Source organism: Antechinus flavipes, chromosome 1, assembly GCF_016432865.1.
Source record: "Antechinus flavipes isolate AdamAnt ecotype Samford, QLD, Australia chromosome 1, AdamAnt_v2, whole genome shotgun sequence".
Classification (NCBI taxonomy): Eukaryota; Metazoa; Chordata; class Mammalia; order Dasyuromorphia; family Dasyuridae; genus Antechinus; species Antechinus flavipes.
Window position 1 is genome coordinate 615,674,360 of NC_067398.1, and position 25,359 is coordinate 615,699,718.

A 25,359-nucleotide genomic window follows, 5' to 3' on the forward strand; every position below is an offset into this window, starting at 1 on the left:
GGATCTGTGAGGGGGAAATGAGCCCCAAAGCTGCATATAACTCAAGTCATGGGGAAGAGTGATACAATTAAGAGATTTAGAAGTTAAAGGGACTACAATCTCATCCTAGCCTTTCATTTGACCCAGGAGCTGAGGCCTAGAGAGGTTTTGTCCTTTTGAAGTCACCCAAGAAATAATATCATTTCTTCAATGAGGTAACATCTTGTCATAAAAGAGATTTCAGGCATAGAGTTTTATAACAACTGCCCATGTTGAACAGGGTCTAGTAGAACAAGGTATTTGAAGCCTAAAAAAACTTTAAAAAGAAGATGGTCACTGGCGAAGGCTTAATTTATCTCACAATGCCGTTTCAACAGTGGTTCATTACCTTTCTTGGCAATACCATAACATAGTTTTCTTTACCTGAGAACAACATTACCTTGGTGGCTGAATTTTAAATCTTTCAAAAACTTCTGGATAAAGCAACGGAAACACCACCATCTCTTTAAGAGCTGCAATATGATTTGAAAGCCCACCAACACTATCAAATCGTACCTACAAGGGAAGAAATTCAGCAGTTGATATGTCCAGATCTTGAAATTTCAAAATGCTACAACTCACTAACAAACATAATTTCCTGGTTTTGAAATACATAAATAGCTCAGGAGCACTGGTAGAGTACATACTACTAAAGTGAACACAAATGAGGGGTCCATAAAAGTTTAAGTTGGCTTTTAGATAAGTTATGCTTTTTTATATTCTATGTGAAGATGCATAATTAAAATGAACTTCTACTGTCAGTTTTGCTATAATGCCAATTTTGAAAATGTGAATTTGTTCCTGATGGATACACTAGAGAACATTTTGAGTAAGACTTAACTTTGAGCTCGCTTCTGGAAAATTGCTTCTATGAGAACCAACCAGAGAATCAGAAAATTGGACTACTTCAAAATAACCCATAAACTGCAACCTTCCCACTACTGACTTCCAGAGCAAACTCCAAGCTTTTGTCAAGGCAAAAAGCCATATGATAATACATTATCTACCTTCTGGGACAATAGGGAATTGTGAGAAAAGAAGGGCTGACTTTAACCTCCTCACTGTACACCTTCTTACAAAATAGTCTTGTAGTCTGCCTAACTCATTTATGCATTTGTCCATAATATAGGATAAAGACACAATTTGTTGTAGTATTTATGTGGTTCTTAAGTCATTCAAGACATCTAAAACTGTGCTGCTTTCTAAAAATTTGGTTACCTTAAAACAAACAGAAAACCCCATTGAAAACGTTTTTGAATATTGTGCCCCAGTTCCATTTTCCCCATGAATTCAGTTTGTTTTTTACTGAATGACTGTGCATAGTATTTTGGAAGGGGAAGGGATTAGAAACAAGTTTTATTATAGCAGAACTGTCCATTTTGTATATATTACATTCAATACTCACTGAAGAATCAATTTGCATTGGATCAACATCGGCCAAACTTGCACCAATTTTCATTCGATCTTTATGAATTCCTTTTAACTCGTCTTTCCTGAAGTTCAATGGAAGGCACCTATTTAAAAAAAAAATAGCACCATTATATTATGAAGTCATTATTTCGATAACGATAAACCACACAAGATTATAGCACTTTCTAGACAAATAGAAAAATATAAAAGATCATGCCTGCAAACCAATTTATTCTACCCCAAATCTAAATGGCCTTTTATGAAGCAACATTATAATCTTGTTTTACTTTCTTCTAAAAAGGCTCAACTGATGAGGTTTTAATACTTATATCACTTACCTGCTAATAGCTATATTTCTGCTTCTTTTTCTTCGCCTCTCAAAATGTTGTTCATCATCAGAAGAGGAAGAAGATGTAGAATCACTATTATGGATTGCATGCCTTCGCCTTATAAATATCACATTAAGGAAAAAATATTGAATTCAAGTTGAATAAAGAGGAAAAAAAAGTTAATCCACAAACTTATTAAGGGGCCTACTATGTATAGGCACTGTGCTAAATTCTAGAAATATAAAAGGGGAAAAAAAAAACAGCATTAGCTAAGCCAAAGCACAACCCAGTAATTTTATTTATTTATTTATACCAAAAAAAAAAAAAAAAAAAAATGAATGTATTGGGCAAATAAGAAAAAAAAAATCAATCTGATTCTCATAAACAAGATAAACAGATTTTTATCTACTATAAGCACACTCATTTATCAAATGTTGTGATGTTTTTTTAGATAAACTAGTCCTAAACAAAGTCTTTCTATGAAACTATATTCAAAATTCTTCCAGCTCAACAGCATCTACTAGAGCTTTACTCCTCCTTATTTTGGGAATCAGCTCCCATAATAATGAGGAATCATAGGAGTTCAAAACCAGAAAGATAAAACTTTACACTTAACACAAATGTCAAGTTCTGCATTGAGGTCCAAAATCTCCATGACAAACAGCTATTGTTCCTCTCCTTCAATCCATTTCACCCTGTGCTGTCACACTTGAGCATAGCATCTTCAGTCACCACTACCCATTCTTCCCCACAAAGCATCAGCTCCTCTCATCTAATGGTTAATCCCCAGCTGTCTTCATAAAATGCCCAAGTCTTCACTGTTCTTTAAATCACCTTTATCAGACTTTGAAATAATTATCTACAGCTTTCCTTTTTCAATAAAACTTCTTAGAAAAGGTATCTGCACTAACTGCTTCATCTTCCTATCCTTTTTCACTCCTCAACCCTTTGCAATCTGTATTTTGACCTCATTACTCAAATGTTCTCGTTCCCTCCAAAATTACCACTAATCTCTTAATGATCAAACCCAAGTCTCTCTTCAGTCCTTATCTTTCTAGATCTTTGTTCAGATTTCCCTCAATTGAGCATTCTATCCTGGATACCCTGTTCTTTTAGGTATATGTGAAATTCTTCTTTTCCTGTTTGTGCCTCTGTTTGCTAGCTCATCTGTATCAACACTACCACTATTATCACCACCACCACCAAATGGGTATTTGCTAATGTTCTGTCACAGGTTAGCTTCTCTTCTCCAAAGGTTCTTAACCTCTCTGTGTTCCAGACCCCTCTGGCATTCTCATGAAGCCTATACATACTTCAGAATAAATTAAAAAAACAAAACATCGTAACTGCAGTTAATGTTACATTTCGGCCAGAAGTTAGTATGAATGAATTTTTTTTCTCTTTCAAGTTCACAAATCAGATGAAATCTGAGGCTGCTAGTCCCCCAGATAAAGAACTCTTAGCTTCAGCCTCTTTTTCTTTATTTTTCTGTTAGTTCCCATGAATATAATTAACTATCCAGATGACTCCCAAATTTAAACATCCAGCTTCATCTCTTTGCTGAGCTTTTGTTTCATATCACCAATTGCCCATAGTCCCAATCTAAACTCTACCTTTCCCCCTAATATCTCCCTTTCTTCCAAAATTCCTTGTTTCTATCGAAGGCATTAATATCTGTACTACCTTAGACTCCTTACCCCACATATTTTATCAATAGGCATATTCAGCAGTTTCTACCTTCACATCCCTGGTTATTGGACTTTTTTTCTTCACTCCCACAGCATCCTTCTCACCTAGATTAACTCTAATAAATAGATTCTTGATTTCTATATCTCATGTCTCATCATTCTCACATGTGCTACAAAACCCACAAAGTCATTTTCCTTAAACACAGACTCGATCATGTCATTTCCCTGCTTGTATGTACAAAGTTATTGGCATTAAACTGTGAATTCCTTGAAAATATCAACTGTCTTATTTTTCTGTGTCCCCAATGCTTAGCAGTTCCTGAAATATAACAGGCACTTGATAAATGTTTATTGATGGACTCTACTCATATGATTCTAGTGTCTTTCTAATGTCTCTGGAATAAAATATCAACTATTTAGATTTTAAAACCCTACATAATTTTAGTCTCACCAGATATTATTCTCCCTTTCCTACTCTGAGACGCCTGCCAAATCAACCTCTATTCTTCACACAAACCCTCCATTTTTCCGTCTCTGCACTTATCATCTAAAATGTATCACTTCTTTAAGTTTTAATTTCTTTTAAGATGTAGTTCAAGAACTGCATTGTGCATGAAACCCTTCCTGATCCTTTCCAACTACTACTGTCTTTCCACCAAACTATCTTGCATCTAATTACTTTTTGCATACTTGTATTCATTTTACATTTATGCTATATATATTTTAGATACATACTTTATCTTCCTCCTGAGGAGGGACTTTTTTTTTTTAAATACATATATACATGGTGCTAGAACAGAGCCGGGCACAGGGTAAATACTTAATACTTATTTATTGAACAATAGTCCAAAAGACTCCAGAGGTCAATGAGAAAGGATTCATTGAGCCAACAGTCACATCCCAGAAAAAAGAACTACTACAACCATAGTCAGCATTTTAAAAATACTACATTCAACTTTAAAACTTTATAGTTTAAAAAACTATATCCATGTAAGGGAGTACATACCACTATAATCTTATTTAGATTATATCTGTAATCTTGTCATCCAATACCTGGAGATACTTTTTGAGAACTTCACAATTTTAAAATGAATTAGCAAGGTCATGCTAGTCATATCACATAATGAAAAGATAAAGGACCTAAGATGGTCAGTTTAGACAAATGAATACTTTAGAGGGATGCATGATGGCTTCTGAATATTTATCTGAAAGGCAGTCATTTTTTGTCCTGAAAAAGAATAGTTGTATGTTCTTCTACAGGGCAAAGTTAAAGGACACAGACAGCAGCTAAATATGATGGCTTAGTTATTTAGCAAAGCAGCAAGCATCCTTCACTGGAGATGCTTATGCAGAAAAATAACCATTAAGAATATTGCATAGCAGAGGTTTTTAATGATTGGGTCATGGACCCTTTGGCAATTTAGTAAAGACAACCAATGCTTTCTCAAAATGTTTTAAAATTTAAAATGCATTTTAAATAAATATGACTAATATGTTACTATCAATAACGGAAATTAAAAAAAAAAAAAAAAAAGCCACTTCCAGATGATAAATGACACCCAACACAATTAGGGTCCCCAGGACAGTGTTGTAAATATGGCAAAAGAATTCACAAACTGTCTCCAACATAAAGAGCAAAGATTTATCATGCTGGCAACAGCAGGCTAAGTTCCAATGGATTAACAAAGAACCAGGAGCAATAAGATAAATTTATAGGAAAAGGACAGAGAAACCTGGTGTTTCATCTCACATGCCAATTTTTATTATGCCCCTCAATACTTTATTATATGGCTTACAGGTGGAAACTGAAGAGTATCCCACCACTTGTCTTGGAAACCCTGTTATCACAGACCAACAGATTGATATCTGGCAGCCAACATTATCCATGGAACTATAGCATTGTCAAGGTCCAGTAGCCTCAGGACTACTTCCACATTGCCCCTTGAAGCTGTATCCCATCAACAGAATCTATGTTAAGAACTCCTGCTATCTGGAAAATTCTTGTAGTAAAGTGTAAAAATTAAAACTGAATAACTAAAATTCTATGACCCTATCCCAAATACATTTTTTTTGGGAGACTAATTGGTACCTGTTCATCCTTTTACAGTAAGGGCTTCTTGGTCCTGCAGAACTAAATCGGTATCTTCGTCTTGCAGGAGAGGCTGGGCCACTATAAAACATGTTAGGTTTTCTCTGGTGCCGAGGTTCTATTTAAAATTTTAAAAAGTTGTAACAGTTAACAAAATGTTTGGACTCTAATTATCCACAGTTGCTTCCTTAGTTAAAAATAAAACATCATTTTGTAGTGGAATTAACATTTCATTTCACCTGCCCCAGAAGTTTTTTTTAATAGATAGGGGAAAGGTAGTTTTGTTTATGCAAATCAATGAAGACACTTGGACATGAATAGTCAATCTAAAAAAAAAACAAAACAGTATTTCAAAATGTTGGTTTGTATTTCATATTATGTCCTATAAAATCAATCCATTTTAGGCTAAAATAAGAATTATATTTATATTATAGCACCTAACTTCTTTGGAAGAAATTGAACTGCTGACTAAGAAAGGCTATTTAAGCTATAACTCACATTTACTAGAATGGGAGTCATTGGAAAAAAAAAAAACAAAAACAAAAACAACTAAGATTAGCACTTGTAACTACAAGCAAAAATAAAGTTAGTGAAAAATTCCCTTCCATCCAAACACTCTCTCTCCTTTACCCCTCCTTGTCTCTACTACTCTCCCTCTCATAGATCACTTACTTTCCAGAGGTGCCTGGTAATGTACAGCAGTCTTCCTTTGTCTAAGATCATAGCGTTTTTGATTATCTTCTTCTCCATCTTCATCTTCTTCTCCATCACCATCTTCATCTTCGTCTTCATCTTCATCTTCTTGGTCTTCACCTTCTTCAGAAGATTCTACAATTAAGAATATCTAACTTTTTAGAATAAAAATATAAAATAAGTTGGGTTTTTTTTTTTTTTTTTGGTGGAGATGAAAGGGAGTTTGTTAGATTACTGAGTGCACTCAGTGGTCTGCTAACACCAAAGGAAAAAAAAAATTTGTATACTTAGTTAAAAGTTCAAATAATACAAAAGACCATGATAGGCATAGAGATACCTTAGCCAATATATATAATAAAGAATTAATGAAGAAGTTATATTGACATTTGTCTCATACTTTAGAACTCTTGCTAATTTTAATTATTATTAAAACCTCTGATATTTTAGGCCGTGAACAATACAGGACACTAAAAGAAAACATTTTTAGATCCAATCTACAAAAGATTGTGAACAGATCTTGCTAATATTTCATTTATTTTCAGTTTTTCCCTGTCTATGGGCTTATTTTATTCTCTACTATCCAAACATGTCCATTCTGCCTCCACTAATATCCTACATTTGTTTCAGTTTTTTTAAAGTAAAACTCATTTAAGTATCTACTTTTTCTTCTTTCACGAGCTTCCTTATCTGGTTTTATTTCATTACTCCATGTCTTCTCCAAAGTTAACAACACCTAGTTTCAAATTCAATGACCTTTTTTCAGTCCTCATTTTCCTTGATCTTTTCAGTTTTTCACACTGTTGATCACTCTCCTCTCCTTGATATCTGTAAGTTTTCAGGATATGACTCTTTCCCCTTCTGGTTTTCCTCTTACCTGACCACCACCTCCTTCTGTCTTCCTTTGCTGAATCCTCCTCAGGTTATATCCTCTCATCATACTGTCCTTAAGGGTTTCTCTCCCAGGCCCTCTAATCTTGTTCCTCTAAACTATCCAGGAAACTTTCTATTTCTTGGTATTAAAAGCCCCTCAAAATATAGATCCCTTTTACGCTTTCAGGTTTCTTACATTTTACTCCCCTCCCCCCCAACAAGTACTCTTCAATCAAGTGAGATTGGCCTTCTTCCTTTTCCATGGTACTAGACACTTATCATTCTACTTAATCATTTTCTCTAGCTGTCCTACATGCCTGGAATGTTCTCCCTTCTTCTGCTTCAATTATTGACCTCCTTAGCTTCTTGTGTCAACTAAAAAGGTTTTCTTCTACAGGAAGCCTTTTCCAATCCTTCTTATTTATCCCCTTATCTTACATATACCTTGCTTTCTATATGCTTGTTTGCATATAGTAGATGCTTAACAAATGTTGAAAAATTAAATGCAAGACTCTTAACATGTTAGCCAAATTTAGGAGTGTTTTGCTTAGAACTTTTTACCATTAACTATGAAAAAGTCAGTCTTGTAAAAGTTATAACATACAAGTCAACCTCTTCATTAAAAGAAACAGTTATTTAATTTTGTTTATAGATGCAAGAAAGTCTGACTAGCTATGGCTGTTTACTAACTAAAGTGATTTGTTTTCTCTATACCAAGGCCCAATTGCCAATAAAGTTCTTTTAAAATAAATATTCCCCAAAAGTATGAATAACAGATTTAATAGTTTTAGCAAAAAAGAGAATAGCTATGTTTAATCTGAAGTTCTTCACTGACAGTACACAATACTACATAGTCTGGACTAGAACAGCAATGAACTTATTAAAAAAAAAAAAAAAAGACAAATTAAATAACACCATGAATTTTTTTACCTTACACTTCCAGCAAAGTGGCAAAGATGACAAAAGGTAGGAATAAATCAATTTGGGAGGGATATGGAAAGAGATGTACTGGTACTTTACCAGGGGAGTTATGAATTAGTACATCATTTTGGAAAGCTATTTGAAATTATTAAGTAGATAAAATATCCATATCCTTTGATCCAGAGATACTTTAAGATGGTCATTAAGAAACAAATATCCATTATAATAAAATATTTCTAACAACATTTTTTTCGTGGTAGCAAAAAAACCACAAAGAAAATGACCATATATTGGGAAAGAAATTATACCATTTACAATGCATAAATGTAATTTGATATTTTGCTACGAGAAGTGATAAATATAACGAATATAGAAAAATGTGGAACTACATCAATTGATGCAGCACAAAATAAGCAGAACCAAGAAAACAAAAACCAGAATAATTACAACAATGTTTGTGGAAAAATAAGTCACAAAACAAACAAAAATAAATGTTGCAACAAGAAATATTGTTCACCAAGAACAAGTATAACTTGAGGTTAAAGATATGAAAATACCTCCAATATTATATTTACAGAGGTAGGAAGCTGAGAGTTGTGAAATATAGATTCAGATTTTTTTATTACATATTATTTTGCTGTTTTCTCCCCTTCCCCCCAAAAAATATTCTTTGTTATATGGTAATAGCTATCCTTGAAAGGGAAAAGATATGGATGAAGGAGGATATAAAGACAAAGAACACTCAAAAGATAAATAAAATTTTTTTTAAAGGGATGGAACATGTGGACAGAATGACAAATAAACCAACCTCCCAACTATTCTTAAGTCATAGTTTAATACTCTAGAGCTTGGCTGTTTTTGTACTGCTATAGATTTTCAGAATGATTTACATTCTAAACTCAACTAAAGGAAATGTAAAAAAAAAAATTACCATTATTTAAGAATATGTATTATTAAAATGCTACTATTATATTTATGATATAGTCACTTAAAAAAAATATTGTTAAAGTAGTTTTCGCAAAAATTTAGTGAAATTTTTTGACCCATACATTACTTATTTTATTGGATTCTTTAAAGTAGTTACAGTAAACCAGTGTCTAAATTCTAGGTTTTTTTTTAAGGAGTGGCAGAGCTTATGAACACACACAATCACATCAAAATATCCTGCCTGCTATCTCTGTAACTGCCAAGCATAATTCTTTTCTCTCTCTCTCTCTTTTTTTTGGGTGATGGTGGTGGTGCTAAGGCAATTGGCATTAAGTGACTTTACTAGGGTCCACATTAGGGTGTGTTAAGTGTCTGAGGCCCAATTTTGAACTCAGGTCCTCCTGACTTCAGGGCCAGTGTTCTATCCAGTAGGCCACCTACGTGTCCCTCATCAATTTTTTTCCCCATCAATCCAACTCTTACAGTGTTAAGATAATATTATTTTAGAATATTTTTATATTTTATAAGTGTCTTGAATCACTTGCCTATGTAAAAGCAACTTTACTTTTGTCTCAATACTAACAAAAAAAATCAAATATTAAGATAATCAAGAATAAATGATCTTATTTAATATTTGAAATTTCCATCAAAAAAAAAAATTTCATTGCTATTTGAATAGTCTCACCAGAATATAAACTAGCTGACAGAAATTAAGTTTTTAAACTTAATTCTCAAAAATCCAAATTATCAACACCCACTCCCTCCCCAACCTAAAAGGTTATATACTATACATTAACTCCTTCCTGAGGAAGTCAGCTTTATTAACTTAGGAAAAACACTTTTTAAAACCTACATTATTTAAGTGATGTAATGAAGTAATCTGTGTGTCTAAAGTTATGTTTGGTATTAAAGCATTTTCTTAAGCAACTAAGCAGCATTCCTATATAGCTTTCTTTGTTTTGTATTATGATAACGTTTTTGATTTGCTTAGTCTCCAAGTGTTACAAGGAATATAATTTCCCCACCAAAAAAAGTTGCTTTTTATTGAAAAGAATAAAGAATTCAACCAAAAGAGAACTCACCTACACTGCCATCCTGATTATCAGTGGTTTCTTCATCAGTTCTTTGAACATTTTTTTGCTTTCCTCTAGAGTACATGTCAAGATTTTCCTAAAATTATTTAAATGAAAATTATTAATGTTTTTTATGTGTTCTGAACACAGAAGTAGTCTATAAAATTGGGTCTTACTTAAAAAGAAGGTAGTGTTAGTGAGAATTGTTTTTAATCTTTTCATAAATTTTAAGCCATACTAACTTTCTCATATCTGGATGTTGTCATTTTTGTTTGTTTTTGAGAGGAAATCGGTATTACGTGTCTTGCTCAGGGTCACATCTAGCAAGCAAGTTGGATTTAAACTCAGATCCTCCTGACTTCAGGACTGTTCTCTACCCACTGGGCCATCTAGTTGCCCCTGGGTGTTGTCATTTTTACATTCAATTTTTGGTAAGAGTTGTTACTAAAAACAAAAAAATAAACAAACTCCACCAAAGCTATTTTAAAGCACTGGGACATCTTGAGTTTGTTTTACAAAATAGTAATCCTTGCTGCTAACAAGAACTACTAATTCCCTAAACTCAACTTTTAAGTAAAATAATGCCTTGCAAGTAAATAGACTTTAGGGTTCAAAGTATTTTCATATGCATTACCTCATTTATTCTTCGTAACAACAGGAGGAAATAGATATAGGAGGTATCATTATAAGTTATTTTAAAAATCTGAAAACAGATTGAAAGAAGCTAACTCACCTAAAAAGTATCACAATAGCTAGTAAGTAAATAAGAATGTGAACAAACCCAATCTACTAAAGACTGATTTTAATTTAACTTATGCTTCAAGTAATTTTTACAAAAATATAAATTCTTGATACTTCTCCAACAGGAAAGTAAGGAGTTATTAAGCCAAGAATATTAAGTGATGAACCTCAAGGATTTGAATATTTTATCAAAAAAGGCTGATGGAGAAAATTAAACTGAGTTTTACTAAATCTACATAAAGGGAAAATGTAAAAAGTAATTACTTCTTCAGCATCATTAAATACTCCTAAGTCTTCCAAGTCAATCATTCGACGCCTGCGCATCTTTTTCATATCATCCATTTTCTGCAATACAGCTTCAGCAGTGCTAATATTAAAAAAAAAAATTCAGTTTATGTAGGTTAACATTACAATTATTAAAACAATTGCAAAGTATGTGTAAATATAATGGAACATTACGAAAAAATGAGTTTCAGAAAAAGCTGAAAAGACTAATAATAATTTTAAAAAGCACACTAGAGAACAATTTACCTAACATTGTAAAGAAAAACATCTCCAAAATATTTAAGAAATATGATCAATACAATGACCAACACAATCCCAGAAGATCACCAATACAACATACCGGTTATCCTGACAGAAAAGTGATACTCAAGGTAAAAAATTGGATTTTTAAAAAAAGATATGGTTAATGTGGGAATTTGTTTTGTGTGACCATTTGTTAAAAAAGATTCTGTTTTTCATTTCTTCCCCTCAGGGCATGGGAAAGGGGAGGTAGAAAAGAAAAGAAAAAGTACTAGTTAAAAAAATTTAAAGTATTATGAAAAAAAAATTAAGAACACCATTGGTGAGGTATTAGAACTAAAAATAGATAAAATCAAAGTGTATTTTAATTAAGAACTTATGTAATCATTTTTGTCTATTCATTCACTGAGTGCGCTAGAATCTCAAGCTAATAAAAATTCGTGAGTTGGGATAAGCTAAGGGGAAAAATATGCTAATTGTTGTTGAATTTAATGTGGTAATAGGAAACTAAATTTCAAAGGAGATATTATAGTAATAATCCAATATTATTGATATTTTTATTTCATTCATATGTATTTACCTCTTTCTTAACCTGAAAAGAAATCAGTTATTGTTCTAAGTAAATTAACATGCAACTTTTGGTATCTTCATGTTTACTTACTTTGTTATAAGTTTGTCAAACAGTACAGACTGATTCACAGTGCTATAACGACTTCTGATCCTACAACTTCGGCGAACTTCTACATCACCATTTTCTTCATGAAGATGCTCTGTAGTTTGAACAGTATTTCTAGTCCTCAATGACCGAGTAACTGGAATCACTTTGTCTATAAAATATATGCATAGGATATGGGCACATTAAAGGTATAAACATCTGTGTATATATATTATTAAATGTAAAAATTTCTGCACTAGCTTTTCTGTTTTGGAGAAGCTATATACACACAGAAAACAGTGAGAATAACAACTGTCGTGAAGTGAATATACAATTTTTAAAGTAGTATTTTTTTATTAATAAAGTTACAATATCTTGCTAAACCTACACTAGAAAAGACAATTGTTCAATTTTTTAAACAATTTTTAAGCCAATTAAAAGTAATTTGTCTATTCAGTCTCAAAATTACTCTATGTAGAGGTTTTAATAGTTACTAATACACTTCAAGGACGTTTAGCATACAGTCTCAAAAAAAGCACAAAAAGTTTTTTTAAAAAAATCAATTCATATACTATCTATACTAACAAAAGAAGATGGTGTAACGTTAATAGACTGCTTTCAAGTAGAAAAATATTATAAATCCAATACACAATGTTAGCACTGTCATGCTTATTAATGAATATAATATAAGTTGATTTCAAATGCAGTATACAAAATTAAATAAATTTATTACCAATTTCAGGAAACATGTTCTCTAACATTACCTTCTTTACAATCTTCATTTTTTTTATTATCAGCCTGCTGTCTGGCCAACTGCCTACATGAGAAAAACGTATCAGAATACAAAATAACTATATATACACACAAAACCTTAATTTCAATTAACAACTTCCATTTTAATTCCATACCCAAATTCCAAAGTCACTAATAATATTAAGTATCATTGTATCAAAGTCCAAAGGTGAATTTTGCAAGGAGGGGAGGGAGGAGAGGGAATGTTGTCATAAAAATCCATTTAAACCTTTTGATCTAATGCTCTAACAAACACTGAGAAAAATTAGTTAAAAAGCATTTATTACGTATTTACTATGTGCCAGGCACTGTGCTAAATGATAGGGATATAAAAATAAAAATCCAGTACCTACCATTAAGCTCCTCACATTCCAATGGAGGAAACAATATGCAAAAAACTATGTATATGCAAGATACATTTACAGTATAAATGGGAGTGGTGACATAGGGGAACCAGCAAAGTATTTGTATGTTGAGGCCTCAAGTCAGAAGATCCAAGTTCTAAGATCAGTTTTAGACACCACCTTTGGACAAGTTATTGCCTCAATTGCCTCAAATATAAAATGAGGATAATAATAGTACCCACCATCCACCAGAGTTGTTGTAAAGATCAAATGAGCTCTATGTAAAGTGCATAGGACAGTTCCTGGCTAGTAGGGAGTTAATCCATCCTTCCTTCCTCCCAGGGTATACGGAAGAGGTTATATGTAAAGAATGTTGAGGATTCACAAGAGAAAAGATATGCACAGAATGGATATGTGAGTAGTGGAGGATAACAAAGGCTGTACAATTTGGATGACTAGAAGGATGATTGTGCCCTTATAAAAAGAACGAGCTGGAGCTGGGGAAATTCTGATTTGGACATAAGCTTAAAATGCTTATGGGACATCCCATTAAAGATGTTCCAAAGGCTGTTGGTGATGAGGGAATAGAACTTAGTTGAGAGACTAGGGTTCAATATATAAATATAGAAATTAGCTGTACCAGGATAATTGAACCAATGGAATTGATGAGATCACCAAATGAGAGTACAGAAGGGAAAGAAGAGAGCACAGGATAAAGGATTTTTTTTTGAGTGTGTAGGTTGGGAACATTACCCATTGTTAGTAGGTATAATCTGGAATATTAGGCCATGTGATTTAAATGGATTAAGGAAATAAGAAGTTAGGGTATTGAATGAAGGGAACATCCCTATGTGTGATAAAGTTCCCTAACAAGAAACCAGTAGTTGAGGTAAAGAAAAGAAAAAAAAAAAACAAAAAAAAAAAAAACTAAGCCAGGAAGTCAAAGGCTTCCTTAACATCATGTAGATAGAGCTAGCTTAGAAAATTCAAAATAACTTTTTGTGGTAGCAAAGTAAACCTGAAACAAACTTGGTCAATTTGAAGACGGTCTAAACCTATTTGTAAATTATTGCATTTTTGGGCCAAGGCTACAAATATAAGCAAGAAAGATAATCTTAAGGAGTTTATATTCTAATGGGACAAGATAAAATAAATAAATATTTATTAAGAGCCTATGTGCCAGACATTGTTACATGACATCCTAAAATAGAGATGCCCTAAACCAGGCTAGGAAAAAACCACTAACCAAGTATATCAAGATATAATTATTAGTAATGATATGACGTATATAGTGAGAAATTCCTGAATACAGACTAATTTGGAATAAAGATTCTGAATAAAGGTGATGAGACAAAAACACAGAAGCAAAAACTATAATCAGTTCCAAAAAAGGAACTGCTATAGCTATTCCCTCACTCCCACTTTTGAGAAAAAAAAATATCATTAGATGAGAATAATGGAAAAGAATGGGCCATATGTCAGTTCTGCCAGTACACATATCACCACCAAAAGAAACCCATGAAAGATAAATAACTTTTGGATTCAATAAAGGCCACAATTGTATTATGGAAGCAAACTTAATACTGGTATCTTGATAATGCAAGCATTTGAGAATATGTCAGAAGTAAATCATTTTAAATTAGTTCATATTCAACCATCTGTGGAGGTACCTTGTAAAATGTCTTCCATTAGTTGTATCACTTGATATTTCCATATTCTTGTCAAAACTAGAGTCTGAAGAATGCTGTTCTGTTTTCCTCAATGATCTTAATGCATGTGTACTGAAACTTTCAACTTCCTTAACTGAAGAACGAGTCTTTTAAGAAAAATTAAAAAAGAGACAATATAACAACTATTAAACCTAAAAACCCACCTTTTCCTAACAACAAAAAAAAAAGATGAGGTTGTCCCTCAAATATTAATAGTTTATAATTAAATATTGAATTTAGTGCCTCTCAAAAATATCACTGAAAGCTGATTTTTTTTTTTAAATTTTATCAAGCAACCCTAAAATATTGTGAAGTTTGACTGACACAAGAATCTTATCACATTCCCACAATCACACAAAGGAACTCAGGCAAATGCTCACCCATTTAATTGTACGCCAAGGATTTTTAATAGTTGATTTCAATTAAGCTAATTACATTTATGTTCCACCTGGATATTAGGTTAAAAAAAAAAAAATCAATGAAAAATTTCATTTACCCAAACCTGGTTCGTACAAATTATTTTGTGGGGCACCTAACTTATATACTTGATTCTCTCAAAATGACAGGGCTTCTCCCAGTAATCATCCCATGAGATTAGCTAGCATACTTGACAAAAGATGTATTACCATAAGGTTTCAGAGTTGACAGACATCCAAAAAAAACCACTAAGTCTAACACTGAATCACACCTGGATTTTCTTATAACATGCAAATTTTATTAGAATTTGGTAATTAAAACAAAGTACAACAATGGAATGCTTTTCAAATTTAGGGTTCAGTTTTACCAAGTTTAAAGAAATCTTTATTTACTTCATATCTGAAGCATGGGATATTTAGGGCATAAATGGTCTCTGATGGTTAGAGACCATCACTTGAAGCTTTCCCTTTAGGGAGGAAACTAGTTTTTGCCAGTCTTCTACTGAATTACAAATATACTAACTTCCCCTTCAGGAGTATGAGTGGTCAGACTAGCTGATATTTATTCTAACTCTTATTTAAGACCTGTCTACAAAACAGGAACTCTCAATCTTATTTCATTTGACCTTCATTAACAATCCTTTTAAATACACATTAAAGGCATTATTATATCTATTTGACTTATTTTTAAATTACTTTACTTATTTACTTTACTGAGGCTCAGAGGTAAAGGTGAATTACCTAGGGTTTACAAAAACCATCAAGCTTAGGTTTCTACTTGCTCCAAATCACAGTGCTCTTTTTCTAATATACTGTCTCTTCTCAATTGATGTTTTAATTATATTAGAAGCAGCTGGTAGTGCAATGGGTAAAACTGCTGGGTGTAGAATTAGGACAATCTGAGTTCTGACACTTATGGGCTATGTGATCACAAGCTGTCTGCCTCAGTTTATTTCCTCAGTTGTGAAAAGGAGATAATAGCACTTACCTGTCAGAATCATTGTATGAATTAAACAAAAAGTTGTCAAATATTCATTCCTTACCCATTTCCCCTTTAACACAGAACTTACCTGTCTTAACTTCTATTTTTCTCATCTTTAAAATGAGGAAATCTACCTTACAAGGCTATTGCGAAAGTCAAATGAAGTAATATATAAAGTATTTTGCAAAGTCTATATAAATGTAAGCTAAAGCTATTAGTGTTCTAATTTTTATTGAATTATTTTATTTTGAATTTATCAAATGAAAAATGTCTTTTACCAAGGCAGAGATAGGATTTGGTTTTGGCTAGTCTAATTTCATCGTTGACAGTTTGATTCCTGTCAAACTCTTTCATAAGATCATATATTTAAAAGCTAGAAGGGAGCCATGTAGTTCTGTCCTTTCATTTTTAGATAAAAACTGAGGCTCACTGATTAAATAAGTGAATTGCTAGTCACAGACAGCAGCAAGGAGGGTTCCAACATTCTTTTCATTATTCCATGTTTTAGGAGGTAAGAAACAATGGAACATATTATAGTATCAAAATGCCCATGCTGAATCAAAAGAGATCAGTTTAATTATTAAAATTTTTTTCTTAGATGACAACAAACTGAGAAACTTTGAAATTAAAAAAAGTGACACACATACGTGAAAAATTTTATTGATAAACTAACACCATATCTGTGCCATTAACCATTTAGTTTAAGTAGGGTAAATAAAATGATTCAGTCAAGAAATTAAGCTCAACAAACCCTTTCCTCAATTTGTGAAGTTGGTTTTTTCCCCTTGTTCTCTTAAAATTTACTCCAAACTTCATCTTTTAACAACACTGACAACAAAAAAAAACCTCCTTGTAAAGTCAACTAGAATCCTGGATTCAATAATTTAATTCAAAATGCTAACCTGAATTTTAATGACTATAATAATTAGCTAAGACTTTCACTTAGATTGGTACCTTGTTATGTAAGCAAAGTTAGCTGTTATATTCAATTTAGTATAGTTGAACTCAAAGTTAATGATATTTCTAACTATTAACAGTTAAAAACAAGCTTTAGTTACTCATTTTAAAAGATATTTATTTTTATACAGATTCAAAATTTGAAATCATGGCCTTTTAAACCTTGAGGCATGGACTTCTGAGTTTGGTGAAGTCTCTGTAACCCTTCTTTGTTTTTAAATGCATAAAATACACTTGGATTACAAAGGAAATCAATTATATTGAAATAGTTATCAAAATATTAAAAATCCAAGTTCACATACTGGGTTAAGAACCAGTTTTTATTTAAGTAGCATTAGCATTCTGACTAATGTTGGTATTAATTGGATTTTCAAGCTCTTGTGAAAATCACTCTTTACTGACTAAAGTTTAGTTTCTAAAATGAATTTAACTATTTAAAACTGACAATGTAAAAAAACAAAAAAGCCAACTTCCCGCCCAAAGCTGACAATGTGCAAGTCACTTCAGTAAGATACTTTAATGCCTACCATGTCTACATAAAAATAATTGTAGGTTCCTTGCCAAAATCTAAGAATTTTTTTTTTTAAAAAGGGAAAAAAGAGAAGTTTAATTGTTGGGAAAATCTACTTTAAGAAACTCAATGCAGAGCTATTTGTAAATTCAGATCAGTTAAGCAATTTTTATTAAACACTTATTCCTTAATAGTCAAAGTCCTAGAAGCAGGAATACATAATCAAATAAAAGTTGTCATACTCAACCTTCCCCCTCCCAGCCTTGTGTTGTGATGATAATGTGCATTTAAACATGCTAAACATATAAATTATATAAAATAAAACTAATTTGGGGAAGGAGGAATTTTGGGCTTCATATGGGAGGTAGTCCCGAGTTGAGCTTTGAAAGAAACAAAGAATCTGACAGTCAAAGATGAGGTGATCTGCTTGTACAGAAACAAAAACATGGGGTACCCTATAAAGGATCCAGTAAGAAAACCCATTTGCCTTCAGCCACAAAAGTGCCTGGATGGAAGTAATGTATAGGTTAGAAAGTTCAAGCATGTAGCAAAGGGCTTTAAATGCCAGAGATTTTATTTGATCCTAGTGGCAAATGGGCATCAGAGGAGGCCAGTGACATTAAGCTTTGTGAATCAGAGTAAGAAAGGATCTAAGTGAAAGGGAATGATTGATTATAGCACCATAGATTTAGGACAGGAAAGAGCCTTACAGGTCACCTAGTCCAATATCTTTTAGAAGAGTAAAGTGATGGCCAACATAATTAAAGAGGGGTGGGAATGGTGGGGTCTTGGGGTCAGACATCTCATATCTAATATTATACAGGATAAATACAGAAGACAAAACAGTTTAAGGAGGGAAAATACCAGCAGGGAAGAGGAGATGTCAAGTGTAAGGCAAGTACTTAGGCTAAGTCTTAAGAGGAAATAAGAGATCCCACAAGTTGAATAAAGAGATTAGTATCACAGGCATGGGGCCAGTGCAGGAGTACAAAACACATGTGAGTCAGTTTGTCTAGAAAGCTTAGGGAAAAAAAAGTGGAGTTATATTAACAAAGTTGTGTAATAAAAACAGTTTGGGGAGAGAGTGTAAAGAGCTTTAAAAAGCAAGAGGAGTTTATGCTTGAATTTACAGAAATAGTTTTAAGTAGAGAATACATCATCAGATCTGAAATGAAGGTAAATCACTTTGGCATCTGAGTGTAGAATGCACTGGAGGTAGCAGATGAGTTAGAAAGCCACTGGAATAGTCCACTTAAGAAGCAACAAGGATTTGAAAAGTGGTGGCTATGGGTAGTTAAGAGGGCAAATGCAAGCGATGGGAAGGAAAACAGAAAAAGCTAGAAGCAGCAAATTGCTGATTACATAGGGTGAAAAATGACACTGAGAATAGCAGTATCTTTGAGATAAAGATCTAAGTGTGGAAGATGAATGAGTTTTAAGAAAGAAGTTCCACTTAGAATGGGTTTGTGTCTGAGATGTCTATAGGACTTTCAATTTGAAAGGTATAAAAAGCAGCTGGTGATGTAGGAAATGGACCCCAGAAGAGAAAAATAGGGCTAGACCAAAAAAAAAAAAAAAGGTTGAGGAGTCCTTTACAAAGGGTTAAGTTAATTTATAAAATGATGAGATCACTGAGTGAAAGGGTGGACAGAAAGGAGAGAAGAGGGACCAGAATAGAGCACTGGGATAAAAATTCATTCCCTCAAGGGATTGGGTGATATTTTCACTTTTTATTATGAGTCCTTCAAATTGCTCTCCCAGAGTATTTCCTGCTTTGATTTTTCTGTTAGTACATGTATACATAGTCCATACTAATAAACAGGAATATCAAGAAATAAAGGTGTATTAGTAATCTACGCAGTTTTATTAATAAAACTGGCTCCAAATGAGGCAGGGTTGCCAGGTAAAAACAAACAGCTGATAAGATCCTGGGCCTTCACTCGGGGGCAAGACAGTTCCTTTTATTTCTAATTGATTTCCCCATTTCACTCTCCACAAAAGCTATTTCAAACTTCCCTGTTTCTTTAGCCTCCCAAATGTCTATGGCCCTTCTGTCAGGTGAGGACTCTTCCTTTTACTTTATTGAGAAAAATGACATTATTTACTTTGAGCTTCCTTCCATCCCACTTTCTTGCCTGGAAAACTCCTTGGCACTTGTCATTTTTAAAAGATGGAGGACAGAGGCCACCCCTATCTCTGACAAACAATCCTTCTACATGCACCCTTGACACCCCCCTCCCCTCTGGTAGGTTCCATCCTCAACCTCCTCTTCTTCAATCAATTTCTATTAACTAGTTTCTTCCCCACTACCTCTAAGAATATTGAAGTGCTTCTTCATGGGGAGGAAGTAGAGGTGGGAGGGAGCTTTCACTAGACACTATCAAAATCCTTGAACTGTCTCTCACTTCCAAGTTTGTTTACATTCAATGTCTTTACTTCCCCTTCTTTCCCTCTTCACTGTTTGCAATCTAGTTTGATTTCATTCACCTGAAAATACTCTCCAAAATTACCAATTAGCTACCAATTCTAATGGCCTTTCCTCAATTCTCTTCCATCTACACTCTGCAGACTTCGACACACAATCACCTTTGCTTTGGTGTTTCCTCATTTTACTTTCCTGCCTAAAAACCTGCTTTTTCGATCTTTTTTATGTGTGAAAGGCATCACCATACTTTCAGTCACCTGATAACCTTATCCTTGACTGTCTGTCTACATCTCATATATCCCACTTTCACATCTCACACATGATGTCTTTTCTCTACCATTTCAGATTCTTATCATTTCTCAATTAGATTATAGCAGATTCTCAAGCTTCAAGTCTCACCATTCCTCTCCATCTGACAACCTGCTACCAAAATTCTCCCCCCCCCCCCCAATTCGAATCTATTTCAACTCTCCTTAGATGAATTCCACTGGATCCCCTATTACCCTCAAGTAAAAATAAATTTTTTCTGTTCAGCTTTTAAAGCCCTAAACCTGATCTATCTTTACTCACCGTCTCACATTGTATAATTAGTCCTTATATTGACCACTCCAAATCTCCCTTCTTTTTGCCTTTTGATGGCTATATCACACGCACTCTTATCTCCACCTCATGGAGTTACTGTTCCATTAAAACTGCTCAATATGAAATCATTCAGGACTTATCATTCCCCTTACCCCAAAACTTGCAAATATGTGAATTTAACTCCATAATTATTCTCTACCTATTTTTATTCGTGCTTTTTGTCCACCTCATTAGAATATAAACTCACAAGTAGCAATCGTTTTGCTCTATTTCTATTCCAGTGTCTAGCACATCTCACCTGTAACAGGCACTAAATAATTTTTGATCCCTCCTCCACTTTGCCAAGTGAGACTCCAATCAGTTTAGAGACTATATTGTCCGATTCCCCACACTTAATGAATAGATGACACTTCTGATTTCACCAAGATCAAGACCATTCTACAAGAGCTTTCTCAACTCCTCTCAAACATGATCACCAATCATCCTTCCTAAAGCTCATCTTTCTACAGGTACCTTAACCTACATCAAAAATGTGACAGAAATAACCTCTTTAACACAAGTTTCTCCTCCTTTTGTCTTCTGGCTTACTGTCAGCCTATATATAATTTGATAGAACTTAGTTCTCGCTGGACTGTAAAGATCATTCTTTGATTCCTTTACATTTTTATTCTCTATCTTTACTATTAAACTTTCTGAAAAAGTAGTCTGTACTTAATATCTAAACTTTCTCCACACCCCATTCTCTTGATCTATTCCTATTCTTAAAAATCACACCCCAAATGCAAAGGCCATTTTTATAAAGGGTATATACCCTTTATCCTTTTGGACACTTTTCCCCGGGCTTTAAACACCACACTTTATTGGTTCTTCGTAATTTCTTCTCTCTTTTCCCTCCTGGAGACCAGGAAGATTAAGCGTTTTGCTTGATCCGCAAACTCGTGGTAAGGTGGCTGGGACCCGGGGCTCGGGGGCACGTCGGGCATAGACTTCCCCCTTAAGGTTTACCAGGGGCTTTACACACATTCTCTCTCCGGATCGTGACGGCAGCCGTGGGAGGTTGGGGCTACGGCTGAGGCCTTTGCCCCTTTACAGGTGTGTGTGGGGAGGCCGAGAGTCCGCCTAGTTTAAGTGTTTTGCACATGGTTCCACCGTTAAGTGTCGGTAGTGGAGGGGAAGCCCAGGTCCTTCTCGGACTAAGGTCGTTTCCGCCTTCAGAGCCCCCAAGGCTCGCGTAGGGGGAGGGAGTCTTTAGAGGGTGTGTGGTAGGATTTGGATACCTCGACCACATAGCGCCCATGTCCTCTCCCAAAGCCCAGGACACAGCTAGGAGAAGGCCCCCCAAAGGGGCCAGAGCGAGGGGCGCTGCGGCCATCACCCGCGCGAGACCCCGGGGTCTGCGGAGAGGAGAAGAGAGGTGTAGGGCGGCGGGGCCGAGAGCCAGACCGAAGGCCTCGGCCCAGCTCCTGACACGTCCCGGCCCCGCCCCTCGACCTGGCCCTGCCCTGGCTCCCGCCCCTCGGGGCTCCAATCGAGAGCCCGCCTTGCACTCACCTCCTCCTCCTTCTCCCCCCACGGCTCCGGGGCGCCCCCGCTTTCTCCTCCAGCGCGGAGACCCCTCTCCTGGGGGGCCGCGCCCGGACCCCACCCCTTCCCCGGCCAGGCCCCCCCTTGCCCTGCTTCCCCTCAGCCCCAACCGCCACCGCGCCCCGCGACAGACGGCGACATGGCCCGTCCCCGCCGCCCCGAGCGGCGCGTGTGCCCGGCCGGTGGTCAGCCCGCTTCCCTCCTGCTCTCCCTCCGGCCCGGAGGCGCCAGCGCCGCACTCACCACGCAGGCGGGGGAGGCGGCGGAGGTGGCGGCCGCCGCCGCCTTACCCATGGCGCTGCTGTAGCGCAGCTGCCTCCTCCGGCTGCCAAGGGGCTCCAAGGTGAGGAACTCGGAACTCGAGTCCAGAGGGTCCGAGAAGTTGCCGCCGCCCGCATCCGCGGCCGAACTCCGCGCAGCTGCCGAGGCCGGGGTGCGGCCGTGCAGCTCGGAGCTGCTACGCAGGATCACCATCTTCTTCCCTCCAAGCGGGCGAGGGACAAGAGCTGACCGGGAGGAGGCGGCGGCAGCGCCGGGCTCTTCCGCGCTACGAATTCTGGCGCCACAAGTTCCCCGCCGGCGAACGCGGGGCCCGCCCCGGATCCCTGCGCGGCAGACCCCGCCCCTCGTCGGCGCTTCGGCACGGAGGCCAGTTCTGGTTCACCCTTTACGGGACAAGTGGGGATGGAGGAAAAGAACCTCAGCGATTTGGAGGGACTGGCTAGGCTCCGAAGGGACTTCTTTGCGTTCTTTGTAGTCCCGGCGCCTTGGAGGTGGCGGAGGGAGCGGAAACAGGTGAAGCGGCTTGTTTGGAATTTTGGCGCGTGGAAGTCGGGGGAAGGGAGACTGGCTCAGGTTGTGATTGGCAGTCGAGCCCTAGTCCGTCATGCTGCTTCTTCCCGCCAGAAAAATTCAAATAAAAAATTACAAACTATTTCCACAACTTAATCCAAGAATGTGTGCTATCTGGATGCCACAGCAAGAGATCGGCCAAATACCCGTCGTCCCCTCCCCACCCATACCCAAAGGCGGGGCACGATGTAGACTAAATATGTGAAATAAAATTAACTGGAGAGATAAGAGTTCTGAGATGCCGAATGTGGGGCAACTCAATTGAAATCTAACCTTACCTTTCCCCTATTTCCTATCTCATTTTTGTTCCATGATTTTCATTTTAATACTAGGCGTGTGTGGATATGTGTGTAAAATTCTCAACTTTATATAGAAAAGAAATGGGTAATTTAAGATGACCACCTCATGCAAATAGCAGTTCTACAGTTTAAAAGCAGTAAAAAATTATTGCATCCCTTTTCAAAATTATTCTTCCAACGTCCCTAGCTTGTTGAATTTCTGCTGATGTTTCTGTATTTGGAAATAAAATCTTAAAATCCTGCCTTTTAAAAATTAGAATATGATTATATGCGGAGACACTTGAGATTTGCAAAGCACTTTACAGTTACCTCATTTTATTCCCACAACAACCCTATGAGGTAGATGCTATTATTATCGATCGGCCCCATTTTACAGATGGGAAAGCTGACAGACATTAAGGGGTGTGTCTGGAGTCACACAGCTAACTAGTGTCTGACAAAGAATTTGAATTAGACTGACTAGATGCAGCCCTCCTACTAGAGAGAGCATATAGCAAAAGTTTACTCTCTAGTTATTATTTTCTCATTTACTCTAATAAAACATAACTTTTTATTAGTATGAAATTCAATTTCAAGTATGTACCCAAAAAGTCATCTTAAAATCTTATTGACAGGGGTGAACCCTAAACTGTGTACCCTCTGATCAGTAAAAAAGGGAGATTCGAGTCTCAGGTCCTCTGGGAAAAGCATTCTCTCCCCAGACAAATTAAGTGGTATCATTTAACTGGGCTTTTCTAAGGCAAATAACTCTGGTCTCCCACCACCACCACCATTGATCTTTTGGGAATGCTTACCCTTTTCAGGAAATTCCAAATTCACTCAAGTGATTTTCATTCAGTTGGGAGATCTGAGCCTGATATTGATAAGTATCTAGGCTTTCTTTTCAACTTGAAACCTGAGCCTCAGACTTCTATAAAGGGCAATTCTAAACTCCACATTTTTGCAGCAGTCCTAAATAATATGCTTTGCTCCTTGGCATAGCTGCCTGCCCGGACTCCTGTCCATTGTGAAGAGTGCCAATAAACTTCCTTTTTTTGCCACTACTATTTAGGGTTCGTGAATTCTTTCACGTTGAGCCTGCGCCGACCAGAAGGGGATTCCCAACACTCTGCACTGCCACTAACCACATCATTATGATTTATGAAAGACCTCTAATAGACGACAAAGTTCCTAATTGTCTCCCTGCCTTTTCACTTGGCTTCACTCCAGTCTCCAGATAACTGTTAAAGTTATTACTAGATGAGATGAGGTGAGATCTTTCAAGACAGTTGTGAAAATCGAATAAGGCTTCATCTATTTCAAAGTTTGAGTAGGCCTGAAAGACTTTAAGCATTAAGTCAAGGGCATACTTAAGCCCCCTCCCTGCAATGCTCCTAAGGGCATACTTAAGTCCCCTTGTTATCCTCCTATAACATCAGTGTCTTTCTGTTTAGGTCAGATATGGGCAACTATGTACTTATTGGTCAAGTTCAATTTCTTGGGTAGTTCTCGAGTTTAGAATGTAAGATCCTCAGCCAATAAGGACAAGGGTCAGTGATGGGAAGGGGTATTTGCGTTAGGGATTAAAAGTGTTGACCCTGCCCCCTACTGTGTTTCCTGCCTTCGATTGCTTGATAGTGGGCCCGATTCTCAAGAGGACGGATAATAAACTTTGCTTTGCTTCTAGAGATGTCTCCAGCTTTTTTTTTTTTTTAATTAAATAAGTATCTGAACCACACACTAAGTTATTTAATAAACTCTACCTCTTTTTTTTTTTTAAACCAATCTGAGCTCTGTCATTTGCCATGTTTCCAGCCTTACACATTAAAGTTCCCTGCCCCATCACCCACAGCATCCCTTTTCCCTGTTACTGCTTTTTCACTGCTTATCCCCATACCTGGAACACTCTGCTTCACCTCTAGTTTTTGGAATCCCTAATTCCTTTAAGACTCAGCTTAAGTCTCACCTTCTGCATATGGCTCCCCTTC

At 36.0% G+C, this 25,359-nt stretch overlaps 1 protein-coding gene across 6 annotated transcripts in view; it reads right to left on the minus strand.

Moving 5' to 3' along the window:
* The window catches only part of ATAD2 (ATPase family AAA domain containing 2), an 80,192-nt gene extending 55,108 nt beyond the window's left edge, over nucleotides 1-25,084 (minus strand). For 4 of the 6 annotated variants that reach the window (XM_051971052.1, XM_051971051.1, XM_051971050.1 and 1 more), the window contains exons 1-11: nucleotides 22,485-25,083; nucleotides 14,746-14,891; nucleotides 12,704-12,756; nucleotides 11,946-12,111; nucleotides 11,024-11,126; nucleotides 10,028-10,115; nucleotides 6,207-6,362; nucleotides 5,535-5,652; nucleotides 1,767-1,874; nucleotides 1,424-1,532; nucleotides 419-534 (exon numbers count right to left, since the gene is read on the minus strand). In XM_051971052.1, coding sequence (XP_051827012.1) covers nucleotides 419-534; nucleotides 1,424-1,532; nucleotides 1,767-1,874; nucleotides 5,535-5,652; nucleotides 6,207-6,362; nucleotides 10,028-10,115; nucleotides 11,024-11,126; nucleotides 11,946-12,111; nucleotides 12,704-12,756; nucleotides 14,746-14,891; nucleotides 22,485-22,715 — 1,394 coding nt within the window. In that variant the 5' untranslated portion in view covers nucleotides 22,716-25,083. Of the gene's footprint in view, nucleotides 1-418; nucleotides 535-1,423; nucleotides 1,533-1,766; nucleotides 1,875-5,534; nucleotides 5,653-6,206; nucleotides 6,363-10,027; nucleotides 10,116-11,023; nucleotides 11,127-11,945; nucleotides 12,112-12,703; nucleotides 12,757-14,745; nucleotides 14,892-22,484 lie in introns of all 6 variants that reach the window. The other 2 variants (XM_051971049.1, XM_051971047.1) reach the window with 2 other exon arrangements.
* Nucleotides 25,085-25,359: the final 275 nt, after the last annotated feature.